The 20,656-nt window shown below is 38.6% G+C and overlaps 1 protein-coding gene across 1 annotated transcript in view; it reads right to left on the minus strand.

Moving 5' to 3' along the window:
* Nucleotides 1–20,656, minus strand: part of robo1 (roundabout, axon guidance receptor, homolog 1 (Drosophila)) — a 460,963-nt gene that overhangs the window by 396,108 nt on the left and 44,199 nt on the right. The window contains exon 2 of the mRNA XM_061877335.1: nt 19,513–19,602. Within this exon, the coding sequence (XP_061733319.1) occupies nt 19,513–19,602 (90 nt within the window). The remainder of the gene's footprint in view (nt 1–19,512; nt 19,603–20,656) is intronic.

Below are 20,656 nucleotides of genomic sequence, written 5' to 3' on the forward strand. Positions count from 1 at the left end.
TTCTTGTTGGGTGTGGGTTCAGTGTGGTGCATATTTGTAACAGTGTTAAAGCCATACAGTGTGACCTGTATGGCTGTTGACCAAGTATGCCATGCATTCACTTGTGTGTGTGTGTATAAGCCGCATGTATTACGTGACTGGGCCGGCACGCTGTTTGTATGGAAGAAAAGTGGATGTGGCGACAGGTTGTAGAGAAGGCCAAAGGGAGTGCCTTTAAGGCCCACCCCCAATATTGTTGCCCGGGATGAAATTCGGGAGGGACACTGAACTTTGGGAGTCTCCTCGAAAATCGGGAGGGTTGGCATGTAAGAGTGTTAGCTGTGAATGCGGTGTTACAGCAGCGGGCCAGCTCTAATGTTAATTTGATATTGCCTCAAAGGCCAAGTGAAATTACACGGCGGGCCACATTTGGCCAGCGGGCCAGAGTTTGACACCCATGTTATAAGCAATCAGAATCAGGTGTGTCCTGATTGCCAATCAAGGATGGGTGAGGGAGCCAGTACTCATGCAGGAGAAGTAGTGTCAAAACGAGGTGAAAGGAAATGGAAACAAAAGCGCTGGACAGGATATAAAACGAAATACCAGAAACCGCCGTATTTTTCGAACTATAAAAAGCACCGGTATTCAAGTTTCGAAATAATTTTTAAAAAAAATATATCAGCCACATATATACATATACAGGATATGTTGTTAAAAGTTATTTGTTTATGTTATTTTACGTACCTTAATGGCTTGTGCCCGTGAGATGGCAGTAAAACGTCCAATCAAACAAAAGAGACGTCATTGTCATGGACCCACTAGCTGCGGAAGTTAGCTCTCCAATCAGCTAAACAGACTCAATAACTCCACGAAGGCGTTTTGGCGACTTTACAAAAATGAGACAACACAAAGTACGTTAATAATACTAACACAGACACTCGCAAACGTGTTAGCGTATTAGCTAATGCAAACGACGCTAGCTTGATGACTTTACTAAAATACTGTAATGTGTGTTAAAAAAGGGGCAGATAAATATAAGAATATAATTCTTCCATCTGCTCCTTTCTGAGCATGGAAATGTATAAGAAAGACAAACAAACAAAAAAAATGACAGTGTCAATTGTACGTGGCTTGTAAATAGGCATTTTCATGAAAGGAATAAAAATAAATGATGATGATGATGACTTTACCACAGCGCGTACAAATATGCATGAAAACACTCCTACAGACATCACACATGGGACAAGTCTGAATGGTTTTAGTTATATTGTAAAACTTAAAAACGTTGCTTGGAGTGATGAATAAATAATCATTTCGTGCAGAAAACAGCAGGAAGTACATCATCAACCAGCATCACCTGCAGTGAGCAAACTTGACCAAAAGACGGTGCCATTGCACAAACAATAACACAGTGTCTGCGTCTGGGTTTTACGAAAACTCTGTGTTGATTGCAAAACTTTATGGCCGTTAGCAAGGAAAAATCAATAAATTAGTCACACCATTCTATAAGCCGCAGAGGTCAAAGTGAAGGAAAAAGTAGCGACTCATAGTCCAAAAAATATGGCAATAATAATTGTTATGAAAGGTCTTGACAGCGAAGACGCCATGGAATTGCGTGCGTTTTGACATCAAGCACAAGACAAAAAGAGAAGGAACGTTAACGCAGCACAATTTTCAACTATATATATATATATATATATATATATATATATATATATATATATATATATATATAGTGCTCCCCTCACTGCCACTGGGAAGTGAGGGGAGCAGCGAGCAGCAGTGGTGGCTGCGCTCAGGAATCATTTTGTTGATACAACCCCTAATTCCAACCCTTGATGCTGAGTGCCAAGCAGGGAGGCAATGGGTCCCATATTTATAATCTTTGGTATGACTTGGCTGGGGGTTTGAACTCACGACCTTCCAGTCTCAGAGTGGACACTAACCACAAAGCCACTGAGCAGGTTGTAGTTGATTAACACTGTTTAACTTTGACAAACTGAATGACAAAGGAAAACAAAGTCAGATGCAAAAGGATTAATATATCTGTATTACTTTTGATGAATTGATTGACTTGAGTGTTTTATCAACACAAATTTTTCAATTCCAAAACGGAACCCGTTTGGGAGCATTGAGTATTCGCCGATGGCTGAATTAACTTAAGCATGAATCATACATACTTGAATTCAAACAAAGAACGGCAGGAATGAAAAACACTCACTTTACGACAGAATTGTGCTGTCTTTAAATTGAAGTGGCAACTATTTTTTGACGACACTTAAAAAAATACTTAAATCAACAGAATGCCGTTGTAAATGGAATGGTGCGGACACATTTGTTACTGGATACTTTCTAATACGCTTCTGCCTTGGATACTTTGTACGTGTAAGTAATATGCAGCTATAATAATTTGATACTTTTTTTTATATTTGGACTGCAATATCGTTCAATTAAGGACACTTATTACATATTTCTTGCTTGTGTGCTATTGTGTGCTTGGCTGTTGTGTAGCTGCTAGCTCTTAATAGCCTACAATGTTTACCTTTTGTAAATGACTTGACTAAAATACCAGAACATACCAACTTTGTGTGCTTATTGAAGGACATTTTTGGTGTGAACTGGTTGTCCAGCTTTTAGGGTTGTACGGTATACCAGTATTAGTATAGTACCACGATACTAATGAATCATATTCGGTACGATACCGTCTCTAAAAAGTACCGGTCCTGCGTCGTCGTCACATCATGTCATTGTTGGTTTACGAGCAGAGGAGCATGTTCGGCAGCGCACAATCACAGAGTACTTACAAGCAGACACAGTGGGTAGACAGAAAAAGGAGAACAAATGCATTTTGGCTAAAAAACCTAACAATAAAGGTGAAGTTATAACACTGAAACGTCCTCAGGAAGAGGTGCTTTAAGACATGGCTAGCTAGCTAGCGGCTAAAGTCCAGCCGCCGTCAGTAGTGTTTTAGCTACTTCTAAATCACTAATCCTATGGCGACAAATAAAGTAGTTTTCTTACAAGTATCATCCCTGCAGGACCAGGAATAGCTAAACATGCTTCACTACACACCATAGCTCACCAGCGTCATAATGTAAACAAACGCCCTGGGTGGATCCACACCTGACATCCACTGTAATGATACTAAGTACAGGAGCATATCTAGTCGATACTATTTTTTGGCATCATAAGATTTCTTTTTGTTTTTTATTTTATATAATGTTTATAAACTGAGGAAATATGTCCCTGGACACATGAGGACTTTGATTGTGACCAATGTATGATCCTGTAACTACTTGGTATCGGATTGATACCTAAATTTGTGGTATCATCCAAAACTAATGTAAAGTATCAAACAACAGAAGAAAAAGTGATTATTAAATTTTAACAGAAGTGTAGACAGAACATATTAATAGAGAAAGTAAACAGACATTAACAGTAAATGAACAAGTAGATTAATAATTCATTTTTTACCGCTTGTCCTAAATAATTTGGACAAAATAATAGAATGATAAATGACACAATATGTTACTGCATATGTCAGCAAGTAAATGAGGAGCCTTTGTTTGTTTACTTACTACTAAAAGACAAGTTGTCTTGTATGTTCACTTTTTTATTTAAGGACAAACTTGTAATTAGAAACATGTTTAATGTACTCTAAGATATATATATATATATTTTTAAATAAAGCCAATATTGTAATTTTTTTGTGGTTCCCTTCATTTAAAAAAGTATTGAAATATTGGTATCGGGACAACACTAACAGTTTTGTACAAGTAAACATGTTGAATGGCTTCTTGCGTCGGAGCTTAAAGGCGATATCATCCAATTCTTGTTTGTTTTTGCTGATATCGGACCGACACCAATATTGGATAGGCACAACCTGACTCAAAAACTTTGTCTGTGAGGTTTTACGATGGCAACAGTCGGACACTGGAAGAGCTTATTTCCAACGGAACAATGATACCTGATAGTGATACAGTATCGAAGACAATATCAACAAATTTTCTTTATCTGTTATATCAGTGGTTCTCGATCTTTTTTCAGTGATGTACCCCCCGTGAACATTTTTTTTAATTCAAGTACCCCCTAATCAGAGCAAAACATTTTTGGTTGAAAAAAAGAGATAAAGAAGTAAAATACAGCACTATGTCATCAGTTTCTGATTTATTAAATTGTATGACAGTGCAAAATATTGCTCATTTGTAGTGGTCTTTCTTGAACTATTTGGGGAAAAATTATATAAAAATAACTAAAAACGTGTTGAAAAATAAACATGTGATTCAATTACAAATAAAGATTTTTAGACATAGAAGTAATCATCAACTTGAAATGCCCTCTTTGGGGATTGTAATAGAGATCCATTTGGATTCATGTACTTAATTCTAAACATTTCTTCACAAAAAAAAGAAATCTTTAACATCAATATTTATGGAACATGTCCACAAAAAATCTAGCTGATAACACTGAATATTGCATTGTTGTATTTTTTTTCTCAGAGTTTATGAAATATTATTCAATAAATATATTTATAAAGGATTTTCGAATTATTGCTATTTTTTAGAATATTTAAAAAAAATCTCACGTACCCCTTGGCATACCTTCAAGTACCCCCATTTGAGAACCACTGTGTAATATATCCTTCTTTGCAAGGTTCAACAGAAAGTGACCTGACATTAGCATCTTGGAAAAAATACATTTACATGGGGTAATAAAATGCACCACTCAGCCTTTATACCTTTTACCTCTCGCTCCCGCTCGCCTGAGATGCACGACTAATAGCCCCGTTTCCTGGCACGCTGCTAAGCTAAGCCTCGTGGATCAGGGAGATGAAAATGAGATTGGACTGGGAACAAGAATCTCTTCTCTGGGCTGCTTATGTTGTCATTGCCACGGCGGACAATGGGGGAATAAGGTGTGAGAGTACAGCTTGCACTTTGCTTGCCCTTGTTACATTGAGACTGATGACGCTCCACAAACTGATGCCCAGCACCGGCCTCCCAGAAGGGATTGCGTTCCATCTCATAGGTTCTTAATGTATGGCGTCTTAAGTGCAGCATTTTTGTGCAATGAGACTCTCGGAAGACTTTCATCAGTTCGTTTGGCAGCAGCGACTGTACAAGTTCTCTACATCAGTGGTTCTCAACCTTTTTTCAGTGATGTACCCCCTGTGAACATTTGTTCAATTAAAGTACCCCCTAATCAGAGCAAAGCATTTTTGGTTGAAAAAAAGCGATGAAGAAGTAAAATACAGCACTAGGTCATCAGTTTCTGATTTAATAAATTGTATAACAGTGCAAAATATTGCTCATTTGTAGTGGTCTTTCTTGAACTATTTGGAAAAAAAGATATAAAAATAACTAAAAACTTGTTGAAAAATAAACAGGTGATTCAATTATAAATAAAGATTTCTACACAGAAGTAATCAACTTAAAGTGCCCTCTTTGGGGATTTTAGTTAAGTTACTTTAACTTAACTTAATAGAGATCCATCTGGATTTATGAATTTAATTCTAAACATTTCTTCACAAAAAAACACATCTTTAACATCAATATTTATGGAACATGTCCACAAAAAAAATCTAGCTGTCGACACTGAATATTGCATTTTTGCATTTCTTTTCACAGTTTATGAACTTACATTCATATTTTGTTGAAGTATTTTTCAATAAATTTATTTATAAAAGGATTTTAACATTTTTGCTATTTTTAGAATATTTAAAACACAGTGTTACTGTTTAAACTGTGTGTAATTTTGCAGTAACCACAAATATTAAATATACTTTTTTAAATAAAACCTTTGCCTTGTTTAGGCCCGCTACGCTACTGTATTTTCATGTTGGTCCTATTTCTGATACTTGGAGAGCCAAGTGTTTTCTGAGGTGGTACTTGGTAAAAAAAAAAAAAGGTTAAAGTTAAAGTACCAATGATTGTCACACATACACTAGGTGCGGTGAAATTTGTCCTCTGCATTTGACCCATCCCCTTGTTCACCCCCTGGGAAGTGAGGGGAGCAGTGGGCAGCAGCGGTGCCGCGCCCGGGAATCATTTATGGTGATTTAACCCCAATTCCAACCCTTGATGCTGAGTGCCAAGCAGGGAGGCAATGGGTCCCGTTTTTATAGTCTTTGGTATGACTGGGCCGGGGTTTGAACTTACAACCACTCTAACCACTAGCAAACCACTGCTCTAAAGGTTGAAAAACACTAAAGCAGTGTTTTTCAACCTTTTTTGAGCCAAGGCACTATTTTTGCATTGAAAAAATCCGGAGGCACACCACCAGATGAAATCATTAAAAGACGAAACTCAGTTGACAGTAAAAAGACATTTGGATATGACTTTAAACCATAACCAAGCATACATCAATAAAACTCTTGTCTCAAACATGCCACACAATCATCAAATGTTACAAAAAACCTGCTAACCTTACGTCTTTCGTGGTCTTGTCTCCTTCCAGTCCTCACGTACATAACAACAATTTAATGGATAACTTGGTTCGAAATCATGAGTTAAGCAGATATTTAAGTATTTATTTGGAATTTGACCAAAAAAGTTACATAATATAATATTTGTTGCAATATTTGAGACTATTTTTTTACCCCTGTCAAACTAATACCTTTATTAAGAATAAAAGAAAGTAAAGAAAGAAGATATAAGGTATTTTATTGACACATTATTTCCAGGCTTTTGCTGGCCATATAAAATTATGTGGTGGGCCAGATCCGGCCCGCGGGCCTTCAGCTTGACACCTGTGAACTACATCATGAAAAAGGCCCGCAGCTTCAAGAGCCCAAGGGCCTGACATCAGAATGTGGCTCTTTCGTCAGAAAGTACCTCCGCAGGTTATATTTCTTTGAGACTGCGTTTAAAAACAATCTGAGGGTTACTGGTTCAATCCCCGCCTTCTACCATCCTAGTCACGTCCGTTGTGTGCTTGGGCAAGACACTTCACCCTTGCTCCTGATGGGTCCTGGTGAGCACCTCGCATGGCAGCTCCTGCCGTCAGTGTGTGAATGTTTGTGTGAATGGGCGAATGTGGAAATACTGTCAAAGCGCTTTGGGCTCCCTAAAGGGGAACATTATCACAATTTCAAAAGGGTTAAAAACAATAAAAATCAGTTCCCAGTGGCTTGTTGTATTTTTGGAATTTTTTTTCAAAATTTTACCGGTCCCGGAATATCCCTAAAAAAAGCTTTAAAGTGCTTGATTTTCGCTATTTGCGATGCGACTATCCATTTTCCTGTGACGTAATACAGTGCTGCCAATGTAAACAAACAATGGGAATACCACAGCAAGATATAGTGACATCAGCTCGGATTCGGACTCGGATTTCAGCGGTTTAAGCGATTCAACAGATTACGCATGTATTGAAACGGATGGTTGGAGTATGAAAGTATTGAAGAAGAAACTGAAGATATTGAGCGAATAGCTATTGACGCGATTCATAGCCACAGCATGGCCGTATAGCTGCGTTAGCATCGCCGGTAAAATGTGCGGACCAAATGATCAGGACTTTCGCATCTCTTGACACTGGAGCAACTTAAATCCGTCGATTGGTAAGTGTTTTTTTTTCATTAATGTGGGTGGAAGGAAACATAATATAGTTGCAAATGCATCTGCAGGTTATCCATACATCTCTGTGCTATGTCTGCTTTAGCACCGCTGGTAAATAGCATGTTAGCATCGATTAGCGTAGCATGTTAGCATCGATTAGCTGGCAGTCACGCCGCGACCAAATATGTCTGATTAGCACATAAGTCAACATCAACAAAACTCACCTTTGTGATTTCATTGACTTTATCATTGCAAATGCATCTGCAGGTTATCCATATATCTCTGTGTCATGTCCGTCATCGCCGTTAAAATGTGGAGGCACTTTGGTACATTCAATGGGGGTCTGGCGGCAGACACTTTCGCATCTTCGGGCCAGCGGTGCAACTTGAATCCCTCCCTGTTAGTGTTGTTACACCCTCCGGCCACACACCGACGAGGCATGATGTCTCCAAGATTCCAAAAAATAGTCGAAAAAACGGAAAATAACAGAGCTGAGACCCGGTGTTTTTAATGTGTTGAAAATGAAAATGGCTGCTGTATTACCTCGGTGACGTCACGTTCTGACATCATCACCACATGAGCGATAAACAGAAAGGCGTTTAATTCGCCAAAATTCACCCATTTAGAGTTCGGAAATCGGTTAAAAAAATATACGGTCTTTTTCTACACCATCAGGGTATATATTGACGCTTACATAGGTCTGGTGATAATGTTCCCCTTTAAAAAGGGGTAGAAAAGGGCTACACAAGTACAACCCATTTACCATTTACTTAATCGCAAAGTAAAAACGTCGGCTTTCACACTGCACTGTCAATAAATTTATTATTCTGCCCTTGCTACTCCTTTCCAGCGTGTGCAGCTAGTTAACAATATGAAGAAAAAAGCTCTAGTTTTTTTTGAGGATTGATGTTCCTTTTTTTTTTAATGATTTTTCTTCCTTAGTTTTATTTCTTTACACTTCCTCCTCATTTAGGTTTGTAAACATGAAATAAACATAACAAAAGTATAATGTTCATTGTGGATTTTACATAAATAAAACAGGTTTATTTTTAATGTCGTGTTCCCATATACAAATTACACAACATTCACACACCAAACATTGTATGTGACTTATCACCATTACCGTTAGCACTGCCTGTATTAAACGAGGTTTGATCATTAGTCTCAGACAAAAAAACAACCTGTTTTATTTTATTTTTCCTAATTATGGCCAAAGATACATAGAATATGCTTAGAAAAAAAAGAGTTTTAAAAAGTGCCAAATTGCTACGTTTCAAACGGTGCGGGTACTTAAACGTGCCCGTAAAGGAGCACATAGAAACGTAGTCCAAAAAAAAGCACTTTTGAATTTTGCAACATGCAAGTTGCGAGAATAGTAATTTAAATCCTAAAGTAATATAAATACATTTATAACAAAGTAGTACATTCACCAATATGAAGTAAAACATACTTATTACAGCAAAACTAGCAGCAATACAATATTTTTTTTATTTTTTACAAGATTTGTCCGTACTTTAAGTGCATATTTCTACACCATTCAAGCAAAACTCATATTTGATACGTGAACTAGTGTCAATATTAGACCAGCGTTACCAGGATGTTTGCTACTTAACCCTACATGCAAAAGTAATTAAAATTAAGTTTGTGTAAAGACCTGCTGTGTTGTAGTTTTGATACTCAGAATTCCGATGTCCGTGAATGCACCTTGCCGTAAGTGTAATTGGTGCATATTTAATGAAGAAGTGTTGTGTTGCTGGTGCGGAGAGCATTGGAGAAAGGTTTGTTGGACCAGAGCACTTTTGTTGGCCTATTAAGGTTCAGCAATATATAACGTTTAAAAAGTGTTTTAGATTCTGTGTGCCAGCATCGGCACGCTGCATTATTTAAACCAGGTTGTCCAAAGTGCGGCCTGGGGGTCATTTGCAACCCGCAAACAGAGTTTTGTTCGCCTGAAGCATACAGTCGGAAAAAAATAAATAAAATGTCTTGGTCACCTATAATACAACATTTTGTCATGTGTATAACGTATGTTTTTAATTTTTTAAAATAAAACAAAATAGTTGTTTGAAAAAATTATAAGCTCCCAAAATAACAATGAAATAAAAAGAATAGTATCAATCCTCATCTCAATAGTAGCAAATAAACTATGTCTCTTACAAGTAACATTATCACTGGAGGAGGAGGGATCGCTGAACATACTACACCGCATACTGTAGGAGGATATGCTAACGGCTAAGCAAGAGCTCTTGAATGTAAACAGTGATGGTGGACTGATACAAATATCGACAATAACGATACCAAGTATAGTATCACTCCTCACCTCAACAGTGGCAAATAAACAATGTTACTTACATGTAACATTATCACTGGAGGACGAGTAATAGATAAACATGTTACACTACACACCGTAGAAGGATATGCTAAACGCTAAGCTAGAACTCTTGAATGTAAACAGTGGTGGGTGGTTCGATACAAATATCGATTGTAACAATATCAACTATAAAATCAGTATATGGATAATACTACAGTAGTTACATCTCTATTTTTTTTTATAATAAAAAAGGGAATAAGCGTTAGAAAATGGATGGATGGATGGAATAAAAAAATTATATTGTATTTGTTATTGTTTACAAAACCAAAAAACAATGACTTTAAGGGCAAAAATCCAAGTATTTAAATTAGCGTCAAGAGCAGGAAAAAAATGTAATTTAATTAATATTGTTACACCGCCATCCTGTGTTTTTGTCTGATTATAATTGTGGTCAAAAATTTTAATTTTGAAAATTTCAAGTGTCAGTATCAGCATGGATATGGTCGATACTGTCCCTGTCACTACTTGGTTTCGGATTGATCCTGAAATTTGTAATATCGCCAAAAACCAAGGTAAAGTATCCAAAAAACAGAAGAATAAGGGATTATTACATTTGAGCTCTTGGATGTCAACAGTGATGGGTGGATCGATACAAGTATCGACAGTAACAATATCAAGTATACTATCAGTTTATGGATAATACTACAGTATTTACATCTCAATTTTTTTTGGTGTGTTTGTTATTGTTTACAAAATCAAAAAACAATGACTTTAAGGGGAAAAATCTAAATATTTAAAATAAGAGTCAAAGACAGGAATAAATTCTAACATTTAATTGATATTGTTATGCCGCCATCCTGGATTATAATTGGGATCAAAAAATTTTATTTCAAAATTTCAAGTGTAAGTATCAGCATGGACATGGCCGATACTGTCCCTGTACCTACTTGGTATGGAATTGATCCCGAAATTTGTAACATCGCCAAAAACTAAGGTATAGTATCCAAACAACAGAAGAATAAGTGATTATTACATTTGAATAGAAGTGTGTATTTTACAACAGAAAGTAACCAAATACCGTATGAACAATAAATTAACAAATAGATAATATAAAAATATAAAAACAAGTCAACATGATGCAATATGTTACTCCACTCGTCAGCAATCAAATTAGGAGTTTTGAAATGTTCTATCATCATATAGTGTATATGCCAAATAGCACATCGTGAGATGCACCTCATTATATCTCGGACCTCATCCAAATTTACACTCCTGCGCGTGTTCTGAGGTCCGAGAGCCAGCTCCAGCTCGTGGTGCCCAAGACGAGACGTAAAACCAAAGGAGACAGGGTCTTCTCTGTGGTCGGCCCTAAGCTCTGGAACACTCTGCCCCTCCATGTTCCAACTGCTCCCACTGTGGATTGTTTTAAGTCTTGTCTTTTAAGACCCATTTTTAGTCCCTGGCTTTTCACACTAGTTTAGTTGTGTGGTCCTCTGTGGTCCTCTGTGTTTTTAAAAGTGGATTTCTATTTATTGTTTTAATTGGTTTCAGCCTTTAATATTGTTTTTAATGATATTTATTTATGAGAATCAGCACCTCCAAGTCCGAGTCCATGGTTCTCGCCTGGAAAAGGGTGGAGTGCCATCTCCAGGTTGGGGAGGAGACCCTGCCCCAAGTACCTAGGAGTCTTGTTCACGAGTGGGGGAAGAGTGGATCGTGAGATCGACAGGCGGATCGGTGCGGCGTCCTCAGTAATGCGGACGCTGTATCGATCCGTTGTGGTGAAGTAGGAGCTGAGCCAGAAGGCAAAGCTCTCAATTTACCGGTCGATCTACGTTCCCATCCTCACCTAAAGTCATGAGCTTTGGGTTATGACCGAAAGGATAAGTCACGAGTTTCCTCCGCCGGGTGGCGGAGCTCTCCCTTAGAGATAGGGTGAGAAGCTCTGTCATCCGGGAGGAACTCAAAGTAAAGCCGCTGCTCCTCCACATCGAGAGGAGCCAGATGAGGTGGTTCGGGCATCTGGTCAGGATGCCACCTGAACGCCTCCCTAGGGAAGTATTTCGGGCACGTCCAACGGGTAAGAGGCCACGAGGAAGACCCAGGACACGTTGGGAAGTCTATGTCTCCCGGCTGGCCTGGGAACGCCTCGGGATCCTCCAGGAAGAGCTGGACGAAGTGGTTCGGGAGAGGAAAGTCTGGGCTTTCCTGCTTGGGCTGCTGCCCCCGCGACCTGACCTCGGATAAGCGGAAGAAGATGGATGGATGGATGGTATATTTATTTCCACATTGTTTTTATGTTGGTTTTACATATATATTTTTGTTTGTGTTTTATTCAATCATTGGTGGCGCTAAGGATAATATTTGAATATTGTTTTTAATATTGTTGTGCAGCACTTTGGAAACATTTCTGTTGTTTAAATGTGCTATATAAATAAAGTGGATTAGATGGGATTATCGCAGGGGCCTGCAATATCTATCGCGATACAGTTTAAGATGTATCGTCCTTCCCTCGTTAGAGACATACAGTGGGGCAAAAAAGTATTTAGTCAGCCACCGATTGTGCAAGTTCTCCCACTTAAAATGATGACAGAGGTCTGTAATTTTCATCATAGGTACACTTCAACTGTGAGAGACGGAATGTGAAAAAAATCCAGGAATTCACATTGTAGGAATTTTAAAGAATTTATTTGTAAATTATGGTCGAAAATAAGTATTTGGTCAACCATTCAAAGCTCTCACTGATGGAAGGAGGTTTTGGCTCAAAATCTCACGATACATGGCCCCATTCATTCTTTCCTTAACAAGAATCAATCGTCCTGTTCCCTTAGCAGAAAATTAGCCCCAAAGCATGATGTTTCCACCCCCATGCTTCACAGTAGGTGTGGTGTTCTTGGGATGCAACTCAGTATTCTTCTTCCTCCAAACACGACGAGTTGAGTTTATACCAAAAAGTTCTATTTTGGTTTCATCTGACCACATGACATTCTCCCAATCCTCTGCTGTATCATCCATGTATCCATTTTGGTATAAACTCAACTCGTGTTTGGAGGAAGAAGAATACTGAGTTGCATCCCAAGAACACCAGACCTACTGTGAAGCATGGGAGTGGAAACATCATGCTTTGGGGCTGTTTTTCTGCTAAGGAGACAGGACGATTGATCCGTGTTAAGCAAAGAATGAATGGGGCCATGTATCGTGAGATTTTGAGCCAAAACCTCCTTCCATCAGTGAGAGCTTTAAATGGTTGACCAAATACTTATTTTTCAACATAATTTACAAATAAATTCTTTAAAATTCCTACAATGTGAATTCTTGGATTTTTTTTTTCATATTCTGTCTCTCACAGTTGAAGTGTACCTATGATAAAAATTACAGACCTCTGTCATCATTTTAAGTGGGAGAACTTGCACAATCGGTGGCTGACTAAATACTTTTTTGTCCCACTGTATCTCCCACAGCCGTGCCAGTGATCCACTTAAGCGCCCTGCAGGAATTATCACTGGAAAACACTTTTCCGTGACCCAGCTTAGTGTAAATGATAGTTTTCCTGATTGCACTTAACGATACGTCCGTGCGGCGGACAGTTGCGACGCGTTCACGTCTAATCCGACCGTTTTTAATCCCATCATTGCACGACAACGAAGCGTAATCGATCCGTCCCGGTCAGCGAATCGGAAATGAGACTAACGTGTGCTAATACTCGACTTCAGTGGAACGCGGCGGCGCCACGGAGCGTGACTCCTGGCTGGAGAACGCCACAGCATAATCTTGACGGCCGGCGGGTTGTGACAAGAAGAACTTTACGGGGTCGATTTGCAAACACTTGAAAGCACAGCCAGTAACGTCACCATGGTGCTGATGTTTAACAAGAGCGCTTTGTCTTTGTCGCGACCTTTCGGATCATTTACTTTGCAGCTGGGGCTGAAATTGGACCTTCTTGGCTCCGACAGCCGGGCACCAACGAGGTCCTCACCTGGGATTAGCTCGGCGAGTCCAACTTTGCAACACTTTCCGAGTGCTTTCATGAGACCCTCCAGACCCACACCGCGCACGCTCTTAATCGTTTCCCGATATCAAGCGGCGAGCATGGCATCCATTATGAATGAGGGCGAGCGGGCGTCATGAGACATCGCGCTAACACCGACACACGCCGAGAAGACGGCTTTTTGCTTTCTCCGCTTGAGAGGAAGAGCGAGACTTCATAGAGAATATTTATGACCCTGCCATCGCTGAAAACCACAAAGAGGTTTCATTTGTCAGATGATCAGAAGGCGAACTGGAATGAAAATTAAAGCTCAGCATTTTTGTCGAGCCCTCATGCATGAGGAGGTGATGTCCAGCTACAGCACAGGTGTCAAACTCTGGGCCCCCGGGGGCCACATCTGTCCCATCCATCCATTTTCTACCGCTTATTCCCTTTTTGGGGTCGCGGGGGTCGCTGGCGCCTATCTCAGCTACAATCAGGCGGAAGGCAGGGTACACCCTGGACAAGTCGCCACCTCATCGCAGGGCCAACACAGATAGACAGACAACATTCACACTCACATTCACACACTAGGGCCAATTTAGTGTTGCCAATCAACTTATCCCCAGGTGCATGTCTTTGGAAGTGGGAGGAAGCCGGAGTACCCGGAGGGAACCCACGCATTCACGGGGAGAGCATGCAAACTCCACACAGAAAGATCCCGAGCCTGGATTTGAACACAGGACTGCAGGACCTTCGTATTGTGAGGCGGACGCACTAACCCCTCTGCCACCGTGAAGCCCACATCTGTCCCACAACATCGTTTTATAAATGCCATTGAAAACCTGTGAATAAAGTACTTTATTTGTTCTTACTTAAAGTAATTGTTATTTAAATGTTGGCAGAAAAAAATACATGGCCTAAATATAGTTTAACGTTTTAACGTTAATATTATCTGATTATTAAAAAATAGATATTGTTAAAATATAAATAACTACTTAAATATCTGCTTGACTTGTGATTTTAAAATTATCCATCAAATCATGCACTGATTACTGATTACACAGTCGCCAGAATTTTACTGTAAGAAAAAGTGGTATTGTTTTTCCGTGTACAGTAATACACTGCAATACTGCATTTTTTTACACTAAATAAAACAGGCAGCTTAGTGGCCGGAATGTTACGAAAAAAAAAACGGGCCTATCTTACAATGTGAAAACAACAACAGTAGATTTTTTAGTAAAGAAACTGGCAGCTCAGTCACCAGAAAATTATCGTAAAAAGTGGTATTGTTTTCCCATGTACATTAATGCACTGTAAAACTGTCAGTTTTACAGAAAATAAAACAAGCAGCTCATGTGCCAGAATGTTACCGTAAACAACTGGGCTTTCTTAACACTGTGAAAACGGTAGATTTCTTTTTTTGTAAAAAACTGGCAGCTCTGTCACCAGAATTTTACCGTAAAAAGAAGTGGTATTGTTTTTCCATGTACAGTAATACACTGTAAAACTTTAGATTTTACACTAAATAAAACAAGCAGCTTAGTGGCCGGAATGTTACGGAAAAAAAACGGGCCTATCTTACATTGTGAAAACAACAACAGTAGATTTTTTAGTAAAAAACTGGCAGCTCAGTCACCAGAAAATTACCGTAAAAAGTGGTATTGTTTTCCCATGTTCATTAATGCCAAGTAAAACTGTCAATTTTACAGTAAATAAAACAAGCACCTCATGTTCCAGAATGTTACCGTAAAAAAAATTGGGCTATCTTACACTATTAAAACAACAACTGTATAATTTTTGTAAAAAAAAAAATGGTAGCTAAGTCACCAGAATTTTACAGTAAAAAGAAGTATTGTTTTTCCATGTTCAGTAATACACTGTACAAACGACAACTGTAGATTTTACATTAAATAAAACAAGCAGCTCAGTTGCGAAAATTTACCGTATAAAAACTGGTATATCTTACACTGTAAAAACAACAACTGTAGATTTTTTGGGTAGAAAACTGGCAGCTCAGTCACCAGAAAATTACCGTAAAAAGTGGTATTGCTTTTCCATGTACATTAATGCACTGTAAAACTGTCAATTTTACAGTAAAAAAACAAGCAGCTCAGTTGCCAGAATGTTACCGTAAAAAAAATGGCTATCTTACACTATGAAAACAACCACTGTAGATTTTTTTGTAAAAAAAAAAAAAATAGCAGCTAAGTCACCAGAATTTTACCGTAAAAATAAGTGGCATTGTTTTTCCATGTACAGTAATACACTGTACAAACAACTGCAGATTTTACAGTAAATAAAACAGGTAGCTCAATCACCAGAATTTTACCTAATAAAAAATAAGTGGCATTGTTTTTCCATGTACAGTAATGCACTGTACAAACAACTGTAGATTTTACAGTAAATAAAACAAGTAGCTCAGTTGCCAGAATTTACTGTAAAAAAACAGAGATATCTTACACTGTGAAAACAACTGTAGATTAGTTTTTGTATAAAAAAACTGGCAGCTCAGTCACGAGAATGTTACTGTAAAAAAAGCGGGATTTTTTTCCCATGTACAGTAATATACTGTACAAACAACAACTGTAGATTTTACAGTAAACAAAACAAGCAGCTCAGTCACCAGAATTTTACCGTAAAAAAAAGTGGGACTGTTTTTTCATGTACAGTAATACACTGTAAAACTGTAAATTTTACAGTAAATAAAACACGAAGCTCTGTTGCCAGAATGTTACCGTAAAAACATACACTGTGAAAATAACTGTAGATTTTTATGTAAAAAAAAAACAAAAAAAACTGGCAGCTCAGTCACCTGAATTTTACCATTAAATTTTTTTTAATTATTTTTCCATGTACAGTAATAAGTTGCCAGAATTTACCGTACAAAAGGGATATCTTACACTGTGAAAACAACAACTGTAGATGTTTTTAGTAAAAAATAATGGCAGCTCAGTCACCAGAAAATTACCGTAAAAAGTGGTATTGTTTCCCCATGTACATTAATGCACTGTAAAACTGTCAATTTTACAGTAAATAAAACAAGCAGCTCATGTGCCAGAATCTTACATAACAAAACAACAATTGTAGATTTTTTTTGTTGTAAAAAAATGGCAGCTAAGTCACCAGAATTTTACCGTAAGAAGAAGTGGTATTTTTTTTCCATGTACAGTAATACACTGTACAAACAACTGTAGATTTTACAGTAAATAAAACAAGTAGCTCAGTTGCCAGAATTTACTGTAAAAAAACAGAGATATCTTACACTGTGAAAACAACTGTAGATTAGTTTTTGTAAAAAAACTGGCAGCTCAGTCACGAGAATGGTACCGTAAAAAAAAGCGGTATTTTTTTCCATGTACAGTAATATACTGTACAAACAACTGTAGATTTTACAGTAAACAAAACAAGCAGCTCAGTCACCAGAATTTTACCGTAAAAAAAAGTGTGACTGTTTTTTCATGTACAGTAATACACTGTAAAACTGTAAATTTTACAGTACATAAAACACAAAGCTCTGTTGCCAGAATGTTACCGTAAAAACATACACTGTGAAAATAACTGTAGATTTTTATGTAAAAAAACCCAAAAAACTGGCAGCTCAGTCACCTGAATTGTACCATACATTTTTTTTAAATTATTTTTCCATGTACAGTAATATACTGTACAACTGCAGATTTTACAAAAAAAAAATAAGCAGCACAATCACCAGAATATTACTGTAAAAAAAATTGGTATTGTTTTTCCATGTACAGTAATAAACTGTCCAAACAACAAATGAAGTCCTACATTTCGCCGACATGCATTACAATGCAGTATTTGTCTTTGTTTCCATTATTTTTATTGTGCCAATCGATAACGAGGTATACCAAACGGGACTTGGTTTTTTGTGTTAAGATGAAAATTGCTAACCACAACACAAGGTCTAATCTTGGCGTTATTGTATTTTTACAGCGACAATAAAGGTGACCAACTTTTGGCAGAGCAACTTTTTGATCGATCATCTTCAACTCCTGCCTCATCAATAACATCTCTCCACATTGGTGAGACTTTGGCTTGTCAATGTCAAAAGTCAGAACTTTTTACGTATACACGCTAACTCAGCACTAGTCCGGCGTAGCAGATGCCATACATCCAGAGGTGGGCAGACTAGCCAAAAATTGTACTCGAGTCACTTTAGAATAAGATGAATCAAGTAAAAGTAATAAGTGGTCACCAAAAATAATTACTTAAGAGTGTGTAAGTATTTCGTGAAAAAACTACTCAAGTATTGAGTAACTCGTGAGTAACATCTGATGTATTTAGTAGCTATTTTTGAATGGTTCTCGGACTACAACCTTAGTTGGTGTAAGACATAAAGATCAAATACAATTGACTGCAGCATGTTCTCTCTAATTGGAAAAAATAAATAAATACATATTTATATATATACAGATATATATAAATACAAATAATCCGTTCATGGACAGATATATCCGTTCGGCCACCGTGTTCAATGGAGTAGTCTGATCTACAAAATTTGCAGGCAGCATACCCTTTCCCCTTCGAGCTGTCCTGGATGAACTAAAATTATTTTTTCCAATCATTTTCGAACTTGCAAGCGTATTTTTTCTTCTTACATACTGAATTGGGGTCTTATGTCAACATATGGACACTTATACTGCTATCTGGTGGTGTCAGAAGAGCATAACATACAATGGAATTTTGAAAAAAAAAATGCAAAAATAAAAATTAGCATGTCACTACACATGAAGTACACGTTTCTGTACTTATGGACTAAGACAGGGGTCGGTAACCCAAAATGTTGAAAGAGCAATATTGGACCAAAAATACAAAAAAAAAATAAATAAAAGCCATATTACATACAGATTGTGTCATGAGATATAAATTGAATTATGAGGACTTAAAGGAAACTAAATAAGATCAAATATAGCTACAAATGAGGCATAATGATGCAATATGTACATACAGCTAGCCTAAATAGCATGTTAGAATCGATTAGCTTACAGTCTAGCAGTGACCAAATATGTCTGATTAGCACTCCACATAAGTCAATTTATATCAACAAAACTCACCTTTGTGCATTCATGCACAACATTAAAAGTTTGGTGGACAAAATAAGACAGAAAAAGAAGTGGCATAAAACACGTCTTAGGAAGTCGGAGAAAGTTATACATGTAAACAAACTAGGGGGAGTTCAAGGACCGCCAAAATTAGTAGGACAAAACGGCGCTCGCCATATACTCGAATCAGTGAAGCATGTTTAATATAAACAGTGGGCTTTAACGCAATTAGGGAGGTTTGTGTAAAACCAAATTAAAACAAAAAAAAAAGTTTTTTCCCCTCATCATTTCCATTTTTCATATATTTTTGAAAAAGCTCCAGAGAGCCACTAGGGCGGCGCTAAAGAGCCGCAGGTTGCCGACCCCTGGACTAAGTACATCATATCAAAAGATGATTTTTATTTTTTATTTTAACTAGGGTCCAATAAGCCCAAATAGCAAAGAGAAATAAAAAAACATGTAAACAAACAGCTCTGGCCTTGAGAGGTTAAGCTGGTCGTGTGACATATCTAAAGTGAATTTTGCCTTTCAGAGTGTCAATATTGATTTTTTGTTCATGTGCGAGAACTCAAAGACGTGCGTTTAGTTTCAACACAGGTCACATTAGTAGCAATGGCGTCAAAGCGGCAGCATCGGTACCTGTGTAGCCCAAAGAGTTGTCATCCTCATGCTCGCTGGTGGGAGCCGCCGTGGGACCCTCTCCGACCCCGTCCTGCGCCACTCCCGTCTCTGTCAACAATAACAGCACAGGGACTGAGAACCGGGGTGCACTCGCGTCGTCCCCGCCGCATCCCCCATGGAGGCCCAGAGCAAGCGCGCAGAGAAGAGCCCGGCACCATCTTTGGGGACTCATGACACACGAGAATACCCCCCGAATTATCACCCAATGAGGACTTGGAGGACGATGCGTCTCAGCAGGAGGTTGTGGCTGTGTGGAAACCGTCATCTCCGAGTCTGGCAATAAGTGGCGAGCACATGGGCAGGACATGGCGGAGAGGGGGGGTCTGACTGACACATGATTGACACACATGCAAATACAACCATGCGTCGTTAATTGCTAATCATCCCCGACTTTTGTGTCCTCTTCATGGTGACAGAGCTAGGGGGCGGGGCAGAGGGGTGCGGGGGGTCAAGAGAGGGCGACAGGAGGCCAACTCATGGTGCCTCGGTGACGAATAAATCCCATGTGGCTCCATCTCTTTGGGGCTTCGTTTGGGCGAGGTGAGCCAACCCTAATCAGGGACGGACCATGTGCACCCCCACCACCCGACCCCCCCAAACGCTGAGTGTCAGTCTGTCGGAAGTGTTAGTCCCATCAATGAGATCTGGCTTCACTTCTGACAAACAGCAGGAAGCCAGACGGAGGATACTTCACTGGAGGGTGCTTGAGATCTGCAGAGTGTGACCACCCGGGGGGGGGGGGCTGTTCTTTATTTTGCACGCCCCCCGCCCACCGCGGCACGCCCCTTTGCCCCCCAAAAAAGGCAGCCAATTTTGCATGCACAGACTCAACAAGGCATCAATACCACCTTACAACAGATGCACCCTATGAAGTGTTTATTAGATGTTACTTGCTGCTTAATAACTGCTAGTGTGGCCATTTCAAGCTACTATATAGCCTGGAAAAGCTGTTATATATATTTTTTTTTACAAAACAGCTAATAATGATTTGATCATTTTTAAAATAATTTATATGCAGCTATTATAATACGTGACGAGTTTGATGTCACTATTTGGCAAGTTTGTGGTAGCATTAATAGGAGTACAAATTAGGCAAAATGTG

The sequence above is a fragment of the Nerophis ophidion genome, linkage group LG18 (genome assembly GCF_033978795.1).
Source record: "Nerophis ophidion isolate RoL-2023_Sa linkage group LG18, RoL_Noph_v1.0, whole genome shotgun sequence".
Taxonomy (NCBI): domain Eukaryota; kingdom Metazoa; phylum Chordata; class Actinopteri; order Syngnathiformes; family Syngnathidae; genus Nerophis; species Nerophis ophidion.